The following is a 12,027-nucleotide window of genomic DNA, read 5'->3' on the forward strand; positions in this document are numbered from 1 at the left end:
AGGAAACAAACAAGAACAAGAACTAGAAAGAAAATAGAAGAAAACCCAGAGGGGCGTGTATATACAGTGGACCCCTGCATAATGATCAGCTCCCAACTCGACCAATTATGTAAGTGTATTTTTGTAAGTGCTTTTGTAGGTGTATTTTTGGGGGTCTGAAATGGACTAATCTAATTCACAATATCTCTTATGGGAACAAATTCGGTCTATAACGGCACCCAAACAGACTTCTGGATTGAAATAATATCGTTATGTGGGGGTCCACTGTATATGCATTTATGGATTTAGAAAAGGCATATGATAGAGTGGATAGGAGAGCAATGTGGCAGATGTTGCAAGTACATATATGGAATAGGTGGTAAGTTACTAAATGCTGTAAAGAGTTTTTATGAGGATAGTGAGGCTCAGGTTAGGGTGTGTAGAAGAGAGGGAGACTACTTCCCTGTAAAAGTAGGTCTTAGACAGGGATGTGTAATGTCACCATGGTTATTTAATATATTTATAGATGGGGTTGTAAAAGAAGTAAATGCTAGGGTGTTCAGGAGAGGGGTGGGATTAAATTATGGGGAATCAAATACAAAATGGGAATTAACACAGTTACTTTTTGCTGATGATACTGTGCTTATGAGAGATTCTAAAGAAAAATTGCAAAGGTTAGTGGATGAGTTTGGGAGTGTGTGTAAAGGTAGAAAGTTGAAAGTGAACATAGAAAAGAGTAAGGTGATGAGGGTATCAAATGATTTAGATAAAGAAAAATTGGATATCAAATTGGGAAGGAGGAGTATGGAAGAAGTGAATGTTTTCAGATACTTGGGAGTTGACGTGTCGGCGGATGGATTTATGAAGGATGAGGTTAATCATAGAATTGATGAGGGAAAAAAGGTGAGTGGTGCGTTGAGGTATATGTGGAGTCAAAAAACGTTATCTATGGAGGCAAAGAAGGGAATGTATGAAAGTATAGTAGTACCAACACTCTTATATGGGTGTGAAGCTTGGGTTGTGAATGCAGCAGCGAGGAGGCGGTTGGAGGCAGTGGAGATGTCTTGTCTAAGGGCAATGTGTGGTGTAAATATTATGCAGAAAATTCGGAGTGTGGAAATTAGGAGAAGGTGTGGAATTAATAAAAGTATTAGTCAGAGGACTGAAGAGGGGTTGTTGAGGTGGTTTGGTCATTTAGAGAGAATGGATCAAAGTAGAATGACATGGAGAGCATTTAAATCTGTAGAAGAAAGGAAGGCGGGGTAGGGGTCGTCCTCGAAAAGGTTGGAAGTAAGGGGTTAGGGAGGTTTTGTGGGCAAGGGGCTTGGACTTCCAGCAGGCGTGCATGAGCGTGTTCGATAGGAGTGAATGGAGACGAATGGTATTTGGGACCTGATGATCTGTTGGAGTGTGAGCAGGGTAATATTTAGTGAAGGGATTCAGGGAAACCGGTTATTTTTATATAGCCGGACTTGAGTCCTGGAAATGGGAAGTACAATGCCTGCGCTCTAAAGGAGGGGTTTGGGATAGTAGCAGTTTGGAGGAATATGTTTATACGTACATGTTTATACGTATAGGTTTCTAAACTGTTGTGTTCTGAGCACCTCTGCAAAAACAGTGATTATGTGTGAGTGAGGTGAAAGTGTTGAATGATGATGAAAGTATTACCTTTTTGGGGATTTTCTTTCTTTTTGGGTCACCCGGCCTTGGTGGGAGACGGCCGACTTGTTGGGAAAAAAAAAAAAAAAAAAAAAAAAAAAAAAAAAAAAAAAAAAAAAAAAAAAAAAAAAAAATGTATGTGTAGTGTGACCTAAGTGTAAGAAGTAGCAGCAAGACATACCTGAAATCTTGCATGTTTACGAGACAGACAAAAGACACCAGCAATCCTACCATCATGTAAAACAATTACAGGCTTTCATTTTACACTCACTTGGCAGGATGGTAGTACCTCCCTGGGTGGTTGCTGTCTACCAACCTACTACCTACAATACATAAATTTGTATGTATTTATGTCCCAATGTTATGTTAGTCTTACACATAAAGAATATGGTTAGAGATAATGTACAATATTCTATTAAACAATACATAGGCTTTTGCACCGTCAAATAACATAATACAGTACCTATAATGTATGTGAATAAATGGAAAGTGTATATATACACAGCCAGTTGAGCGTATTGATGGTTTTATGGAGTGATGTGCCCAGTCTAAACATTAACAAAAACTGCATTAACAACAGGAAAAACCTAAAGAACAATTTTCTGATAAGAAATTGTTTTAACCCTTTCAGGGTCCGTCCCGTAGATCTACGGCTTTACGGTGAGTGTCCAAACCGTAGATCTACGCCATGAGCTCAGCTCACTCTGATAAACTGTGAGTGGTACATTTGGGCCTAGATATGAGAGAATACATTTATGTGGTATGTGTGCACCACATAAAACAGATCCTGCAGCACACTGTGTATAATGAGAGAAAAAAACTGAAATCATGATTTTTCGATTAAAACAGCGACTTTGCAGTGTTTTTTCGTATGTTTTTTATAGTTGTATTTGCGATTTCTTGGTCTCATTTGATAGAATGAGAGACATATTACAGAAATAGAGATGATTTTGATTGGTTTTAGCACTGGAAATGGCTTGAAACTGAGCTCAAAGTAGCGGAAATGTTAAATTTTTGCCGATATTCAAGAGTAAACAAACGACCTCACACATCTAATACACGTCAGCTGGTGGGTCTAATATACATTCACAAATATGGTGATGATATTTATACAATTATTATAGTATTGCATAACAGTAAATCTTCTATTTTTTGGTGTGAATAAAAATTCATTATGTGAATAAAAAATCAAAATGGCATTTATTTGTAAAGCCTCAAAATGTAACTAATGAACAGAGGAAATGTTAGTTTAGTTCCAGGAATACCTACATTGTTTATTCTGGAGCCTATTTTGAAACTGGAATATTTTGAACTTTGTGTTAAATTGGCCAAATTAACAATTTCCGATCACTTTATTTTGTAGTTGAAACAGTTGACTTGGCGATTTCTTGTGCTCAATCGATAGAATAGAAGTAATACTAGTGAAATAGCTAAGAATTTGGTTGATTGGAATAATGTAATTGGCCTAAAATGGGAGTCAAAGTCGGCAAAATCACCGATTCGTAAATATCGCTGACACATCAAAATTCGCGAGAGCATAATTTCGTCAATTTTCCACCAAATTTCGTACCTTTTGTTTTATTACCTTCACAAAAAGATTTTCTACGATTTCATAAGAAAAAATAAAAATTTTTTTTTTTAAATTCTTGGACACTGGTGCGTGACTTCAGATTTTGGCCTTGGACCCTGAAAGGGTTAAATAGCTTGTTAGATTATTTGCTATGGCTGCTAGTTTTCTTGTAACTATGTACACTCTAATTTAATGGTTTAGTAAAGGCTAAAGAATGCATCTGCCTGTTACATATGTTAATGTGTGTAATGAAAAGTTAAAAGTGGTTAGTGTACTAATAACAGATTCAAGATAAACAGGCCTAAAATAAAATAAAAAAAATTACAGCATGGTATATACTGTTTGTACAATTTTCAAATATTTTCTGTGACCAATAATGGTTTCAAAGAAACAATTTTCATTATGAAATATTTACATATGATAACACTGAGAGCAAAATTTTAAAAGCAAAATTAGAAATAGAAACTGTCAAGTAACATAATTTTGATTAATCATACCAACCATCATTTATAACTCTAAATATAAAGTAGGTTCTTGATGTAAGACATTAAGTTTTTCATGAAAATTGTTTGTATGTCCATTGTTGAGAAGAAGTTTTTTAATCAGGAGGAACCCATGTTATTATGAAGGATGTGTTCCTCAGCAATGATAGTCCCTGTCAATGTCATCTATTTGGTTTCACTAAGAATATTTACCCAAGATTACATTCAATAATCTTCCTTTTTGCTTACAGTAGTATTAATATTGTTTAATAAACAGAAGAAAGCTATAACACAGTATACAGTACAGTACATGTGTGCAGGGGCAGGCAGCAACTGGATTCTCTCACAGCTAGGAGGGAAGGAAGGGAAGAAAGGGAAGGAAGGGAAGGAAGGAAGGGAAGGAAGAAAGGGAAGGAAGAAAGGGAAGGAAGAAAGGGAAGGAAGAAAGGGAAGGAAGAAAGGGAAGGAAGAAAGGGAAGGAAGAAAGGGAAGGAAGAAAGGGAAGGAAGAAAGGGAAGGAAGAAAGGGCAAGAGCATAGGTAGGCATGTAATGTTGGAAGGTAACAATTAATATAATTGTTTGAGGGAGGTTGTAGTGAGCCCCTGCTGGCTATCTTGTCCCTCACACTGACATGTCCAGTAGGTGCTAACATCTACTTCCAATTACTACAGCCTTAAGAAAATCATGACTAACAACAGTGATATGTTGCAGTTTTTGAACTGCAGTATTGCCATGCCTCTGGCAAGACAGTGACAAAGGGAGTGATGATGAAAGTGTTTCTTCTTTTTTGGGTTATCCTGCCCTGGTGGGAAATGGCCCAAGTGTTAAAAAAATTTAAAGTTCTTGACCGATCTCTACCAAACAAATGTGAGCTTTCTCTACATAAAATTTATATACAAAAGTATGCAACTATCTGGAGAAAAAAAATACAGTATAGGTAACCAAGTGAGCCTCAAGAAAATTGTAGCAAGTCTATAGTTACTGACCAATGTCAACCAAACAAATGTGAATTCTCTATTCTTGCATAAAATGAACATATACAAAGTATGAATAAATTTGGTAAAAATATAAAATATTTATAATGCAGTTTTAAGTAAATAACAAATAGTCCTATAAATGATAAGAGCAAGTTTGTCATGTTCTTAAGTCTTTGTTGACCAAGTTCCAATATTGTAAGAAAGGAACATTATAAGTCAAGGACCTACTGTACCTGTATTCAAGATTTTCTAGCTTCTGTAGAAGAAAATACAGGAAAATATAGAATATTAAAAAGCAAACATATTCATTAATCATGATGGGAAAATTTAAGCATATAATTATGATTTTATTGACTGGCTTAATATGAAAAGTTTTAAGAAATGAACTCACCACATTAGTGCCTCTTCCTGTCTGTCCAATAGAAGGTCCGCCCATGCCTGAGAGGTTGATGCTTGATGACGACGACAAATGCCCATCAATACCTATACAATAAATATATTACAAGTTATCACTTTGCATTGGCTTAAAATAATAATGTAAAACTTTTTAAAATCTGAATCAGTTTGTACAATCACTTCCCTAGATGATAACACCTAGACAAACACCAATACAGTGGACCCCCCGCATAACGATCACCTCCAAATGCGACCAATTATGTAAGTGTATTTATGTAAGTGCGTTTGTATGTGTATGTTTGGGGGTCTGAAATGGACTAATCTACTTCACAATATTCCTTATGGGAACAAATTCGGTCAGTACTGGCACCTGAACATACTTCTGGAGTGAAAAAATATCGTTAACCGGGGGTCCACTGTAGTTATTTCTAGTGATCATTATTTTGATAAGAGGATCAAATCCAAAACTTATTGGGTACATTTTTTTTTTTAACACACTGGTCATCTCCCACCAAGGCAGGATGACCCAAAAAAATGAGAAACACTTTCACCATCACTACCTATTCCACACACTTGCAACTTTTGACACATTCCTTCCCTATTCACTCTTTAAACTTTTCATTATAGCTTTTAATAGTTCTTGTTTTTCCACTTTTTTTTTTATCTTTCCTTTATCTCTTTATTGTTTCTAATACTCACATTTCCCATTTACTATTTATAGAGTAGTAACTTATTTAGAGATCAGATTTTTTATATGGAGTTCACTAATACTTTCAATGGTTCTCTTTCTATGCTTCCTTGATTCTCATTCAGCTTCCCTGGTAACTGAGATATGGTCAGTCTGCAGTGAAAAATAAAGTGTATAGAGCAAAGTGATTTAAGGATGAGGGATACTGCTCTGCTCATAGCATATGCAAGGATGCTATGGGTGAAATAATTGGATAATGAACTAATAGATATGGAACTCCATGTTTCAGTGGACAAAATAGGGAATATGTTCAAGTTCTAGTGACACCCGTGCTCAGACATATTATGGCTAACATTCTGCAATATTTTTGGATCAGTTGTTGTACAATTAAGTCATCTAAAAGGTAATATTGTATTTACACTCAAGAGGCTATAACAACATATGCAAGTTGCAGTTGTGGGAGACAACCTTGTGGATTAAGAAATAATACTATGGATCTTAACTTAATACAGCATGCTTGTCTTATATTCAGTAGCCATGCTCATGGGTAGTAGCATAATACTATACCTTAAACAATTTGTAAAATATTAACAGCACTATGTCAGATGTTACACAGACTAGGAATAATGTACCCCATTAGAGCAAGCTAATTTTTTAATAATATTTACCATCACAATATTTACCCTTGTTTCCACACAGAAGGATAATCTTGAATGTTTTCCAGGACAGTGCACTACCACTTTTTTTTTTTTTTTTTTTTTAACAAGTTAGCAGTCTCCCACTGAGGCAGGGTGACCCAAAAAGAAAGAAAATCCCCAAAAAGAAAATACTTTCATGATCATTCAACACTTTCACCTCAATCATACACAATCACTTTTTGCAGAGGTTCCCAGAACACAACAGTTGAGAAGCATATATGTATAAGAAATCGTAATGACACGATTGCAAACAAACCATACCACAGGCGGGATTGAACCCGCAGTCAGAGAGTCTCAAAACTCCAGACCGTCGCGTTAGCCACTGGACCAGCTAGCCACAATAAGATTCATCCAACTAGGTATATTTCTACACCATAGGAAGGTTAGCATAGGCACCACTGTGACCACAAATGCAAGTTCGTCACGGCCACACTAGCTGGAGATTCGTCTGTAAAAACTTGCATTTGTGGTCACAGTGGTGCCTATGCTAACCTTCCTATGGTGTAGAAATATACCTAGTTGGACGAATCTTATTGTAGCTAGCTGGTCCAGTGGCTAACGCGATGGTCTGGAGTTTTGAGACTCTCTGGCCGCGGGTTCAATCCCGCCCATGGAATGGTATGTATAAGAATACACAACATATCCCTCTAACCTGCCAATATCCCAAACCCCTCCTTTAGGGTGCAGCCATTGTACTTCCCATTTCCAGTACTCAAGTCCTGCTAAATAAAAATAACCGGTTTCCCTGAATCCCTTCACTAAATATTACCCTGCTCACACTCCAACAGCTCGTCAGGTCCCAAATATCATTCATCTCCATTCACTCCTATCTAACACACTCACACATGCTTGCCACTTATAGAACATTATTCTGCTTTATAACCTCTAGTGCTACTGGTTTGTAACTCTTTACAAACGCTTTACTGCCACCTTTGTGGAGTGGGACTTTGTCTGTTGTTTTTAGTGACTGTGGAATGACCCCTGTATCCATGCTCCCTCTCCAGAGAATGTTTCAGTCATATTCTGCCCTATATTATTAAATGGTTCCAAGAGCCATGACATAACCTGGTTTTTGACAACCTGGTTTTTGACAAACTGGACATTATGTCTTAAAATGACGACAAACACCGTAAATCTAGCATAAATAACTAGCGAAAGAATATAACCACTGCTAAACCTTAAAGAACACTAGAAACACATTTGAGTCATATTTTAAAGAATAACGAACATAATTTAAAAAAATTATGATGTGGGTGACGTTGCTGAGTGATGTAAAGTTGGACATAATGACATTCGCTGAACTGAAATTTACATTAGAAGAGTGGCGTAAAGGGAAATTTGATGCAGGCCAAAATAATGTAAAGCGGGGTATAACTGTACTTACAGCGGACCCCCGGTTTGCGATATTAATCCATTCCTGAGAGCTCATCGTAAACCAAAATTATCGAAAAGCGAATCAATTTTCCCCATAAGAAATAATGGAAATCAAATTAATCCGTGCAAGACACCCAAAAGTATGAAAAAAAAATTTTTACCACATGAAATATTAAGTTTAATGCACACAAAATGAAGAAGACATGCACAGTTTGTAGTACTCTACTAACTGGTGATGATTGATGGGATGGGAGGAGGGGAGAGTGTCGAACTTATTGTTCAGAAGGGGAATCCCCTTCCAATAAGACTTGAGGTAGCAAGTTCTTTTCCGGGGTTACTTCCCTTCTTCTCTTAATGCCACTAGGACCAGCTTGAGAGTCACTGGCAGCCTCACCATGCCTAATCATACTATGTATGCCACTACGATTCTTAAATCTTTCAAACCAACCTTTGCTGGCCTTAAATTCACTCACATCACCACTAGTTGCAGGCAATATTTCTTTACCAAATCGTCATGCAACTGCCTAGCCTTTTCACAAATGATCGCTTGAGAGATGCTATCTCCTGCTATCTGTTTTTCATTTATCCACACTAATAACAGTCTCTCAGCATCTTCTAACGCTTGCAGTCGCTGTTTCGTAATCACAGTTGCACCTTTTGCAACAACAGCTTCCTTGATTGCCATTTTCCTGGTCACTATAGTAGCTAAATTAGACACATGTGCAACTCTTTGGTATCTTTATTGAGGAAACTTTTTGCCACACAGTGGCTTCATCAGTCCATACAATGGAGAATCTTGAAGAACAGGAGAATGAGGTAATCAGTCCCTCAACCTTGAGTCGATGTGGTCAGTCCATCAATCTTGAATAGAATACGGCGTAAGTGCAGAGGAGCTTATAAACCGTAGGGAGGAGAGGTGCAGCAGTCATAGGTGGTGTCACATTTGTTCAATGTGGAAGTAGGTCATGCCCAAGGGTTAGGCAAGCGAAGAATTCCCAAGTATTAAGATCCCAAGAAGTTGCAGTCTCTGACAGGATTGTAGATGAATGGTTCAGAGAACTGACACGTTGATAAATTAGACACATGTGCAACTCTTGGGGTATCTTTATTGAGGAAACGTTTTGCCACACAGTGGCTTCATCAGTCCATACAAAGGAGAATCTTGAAGAACAGGAGAATGAGGTAATCAGTCCCTCAACCTTGAGTCGATGTGGTCAGTCCATCAATCTTGAATAGAATACGGCATAAGTGTGGAGAAGGAGCTTATAAACCGTAGGCAGGAGAGGTGTAGCAGTCGTAGGTGGTGTCACATTTGTTCAATGTGGAAGTAGGTCGTGCCCAAGGCTTAGGCAAGCCACTGTGCCAGGTTAGGCAAGCCACTGGGTGGCGAAACGTTTCTTCAATAAAGATACCCCAAGAGTTGCACATGTGTCTAATTTATCAACGTGTCGGTTCTCTGAACCATTCATCTACAATCCTGTCAGACACTGCAACTTCTTGGGATCTTAATACTTGGGAATTCTTTGCTTGCCTAACCCTTGGGCACGACCTACTTCCACATTGAACAAATGCGACACCACCTACGACTGCTGCACCTCTCCTGCCTACGGTTTATAAGCTCCTTCTCCACACTTATGCCGTATTCTATTCAAGATTGATGGACTGAGCACATCGACTCAAGGTTGAGGGACTGATTACCTCATTCTCCTCCTGTTCTTCAAGATTCTCCTTTGTATGGACTGATGAAGCCACTGTGTGGCGAAACGTTTCCTCAATAAAGATACCCAAGAGTTGCGCATGTGTCTAATTTATCAACATGTCGGTTCTCTGAACCATTCATCTACAACACTATAGTAGCGATGGTTGATTGGGGTTTTGTATACAACCTGGCCAGCTCCGACACACGCACTCCACTTTCGTACTTTGCAATTATCTCTTGCTTCATTTCAATAGTCATCAGCACTCTTTTTCTCGAAGGGTTGGCACTAAAAACTTTTTTGGGGCACATGGTGACATATTTTGCAGAAACAAGCACCAAAAACACTGTAATAATATGGAATGTGCCGAATGTATCCTTAGATGCGAGCACAATGGCTGACTTGTAAACACTGGCACACATGGGGCAGTTCAGGCCACACGTGGACACGTCTCTGATGAATCGCATATACCGGGTTTTTTAACGGGAACCGAGGCAAAATTTTTGCATTAAAATGTACCAAATACCGGATTTATCGGATACCAATGCCATCGCAAACCGGGGGTCCACTGTACAGTGGACCCCCGGTTTACGATATTATTTCATTCCAGAAGTATGTTCAGGTACCAGTACTGACTGAATTTGTTCCCATAAGGAATATTGTGAATTAGATTATATAAAAGGATTATTTGGTGTTCTGGTAGCAGGGAGTAAATGATACGTCTTCGGAGGCTTCTTACTTTATTGTTAAGTCGTGGTGGGTACACAGGCTTGTGTGTTGTGCCCATGGCCCGAGCAGGGCCATCCCACGAGAACTAGGAGTAGGCCTTGTGTCTTCCTGCTAGGCCGCTGTGAGAGTGAGAGTGAGGCAAGGGCAGGCAGGCTGAAGTGGCAATGCCTATAGGTGGTAGCACCAGCATGGAGCAAAATATGAACTAAGCTGGCAGACAGCATAGGCTGTCTGTGCAGACAGTACAGGCTGTCTACAATTAGTCCATTTCAGACCCCCAAACATACACATACAAACGCACTTACATAAATACACTTACATAATTGGTCGCATTGGGAGCTGATCGTAAACTGGGAGTCCACTGTATTTGTAAAAACTGACAATTTAAAAATTGACAAACATGACACGTGAGAGTTGTAAGTCATTCTTTAATTCTGGCATCCTTCACTGACTACCAATATATAGATCCCATCTCCTATCAAACTCTTCATGTATTTAAAGTGATTATGTTCCAAGTACCAAAACATTTTAAATAAACGTATCCTAATGCATTCGCATCCATTTCCCTTCAATGTGCAGAACCATTTGATGTTTATCATACAAGCAAAACTACTCTTCTGAATACTGATAAGCATTCATTACCTAGTAAAAGTTACACAAATAAGCTGCATGTAAGCGCAAGAAACTTATGATGGCACTTCAGTCCGACTTGAACCATTAACAAGTTGCACGCTAACACACGAAGGTATGGGAGCCAGTATATATAAAATGGTTCCCTTATCTTCCTGTGTTAGTGTGTGGCTAGTTAATGGTCCAAGTTGGACCAAAATGTCATTGTAAGTTTCTTTCTCCTATGTGCGGGTTGTGTATTGTTCTAGTCATGGTATTGTGCCTTTTTGTTCTGACAAAAGATCATCATCTGCAGTTTGTTTGAATGACAAAGAACAAGTACATGTTCCTTACTATATCTCTATTGCTTTACTACCTATGAGGTAGTAAAAAAAATAAGCAGACCTACCTCCCTTGGTAGGATCCAAAATATTCTTATCCATAGGAGTCTGTACAACCAAGAAGTTTGATGATGGCACACTGTCTGGTTCTCTGAAAAAATTGACACACATAATATTAGTTCCTCAGCTGTCTCATTTTCCAGTACTCTGCCACTTATTATTGCAATAAGGTATATCCAAAGATATACCTTAAAAAAAAAAATTTTCTTCTGAAAAGGCAAGGAAACTTTTTCTGGAGGCAATGACACCAAAAGTACAAAATTTGATGGAAAACTTATGGAATTATGCAGGAGCAAAGTTAGCTATTTTGCTAGCATGCCTTCCATTCTATTAAGCACAAAAAAATGTAATTTGGCCAATTTTACACATAATTAAAAAATACCAATTTAATAATAGAGTGCAAAATAAACAATGTAGACTTTCCTGGCACTAAAGCAACATTTTTCTCTGTTCATTACTCACATCCCAAGCCTTTCCTATATTATACAGTGGAACCTCTACTTGCGAACGTGTCCACGTGTGAGTTTTTCCAAATACGAGCAGTCGATGAGTCGATTTTTTTATTCCATACACGAGCAAAATTTCCACAAGCGAGCAGGCCTCAAGGCAGGTTCCCTGACACTGGTGAGGGACTCTTGCTCTTGATCTCGGGAATTGTATCTCATTTGTTTGTTGGACTATCTTATTGAAACTTGGGCAATGTATGATGGAAAGACGCTTCTTAACGTACACCAAAAATGAAAGAAATCTAAGCATAAATAATGGAA

At 38.1% G+C, this 12,027-nt stretch overlaps 1 protein-coding gene across 10 annotated transcripts in view; it reads right to left on the reverse strand.

The window, feature by feature from the left end:
• The window catches only part of Rbcn-3A (rabconnectin-3 alpha), a 237,540-nt gene that overhangs the window by 33,162 nt on the left and 192,351 nt on the right, over nucleotides 1-12,027 (reverse strand). For all 10 annotated transcript variants that reach the window (XM_070098327.1, XM_070098328.1, XM_070098325.1 and 7 more), the window contains 2 exons: nucleotides 11,269-11,351; nucleotides 5,060-5,151 (listed from right to left, as the gene is read on the reverse strand). In XM_070098327.1, coding sequence (XP_069954428.1) covers nucleotides 5,060-5,151; nucleotides 11,269-11,351 — 175 coding nt within the window. The remainder of the gene's footprint in view (nucleotides 1-5,059; nucleotides 5,152-11,268; nucleotides 11,352-12,027) is intronic.

The sequence above is a fragment of the Cherax quadricarinatus genome, chromosome 62 (genome assembly GCF_038502225.1).
Source record: "Cherax quadricarinatus isolate ZL_2023a chromosome 62, ASM3850222v1, whole genome shotgun sequence".
Lineage (NCBI taxonomy): Eukaryota > Metazoa > Arthropoda > Malacostraca > Decapoda > Parastacidae > Cherax > Cherax quadricarinatus.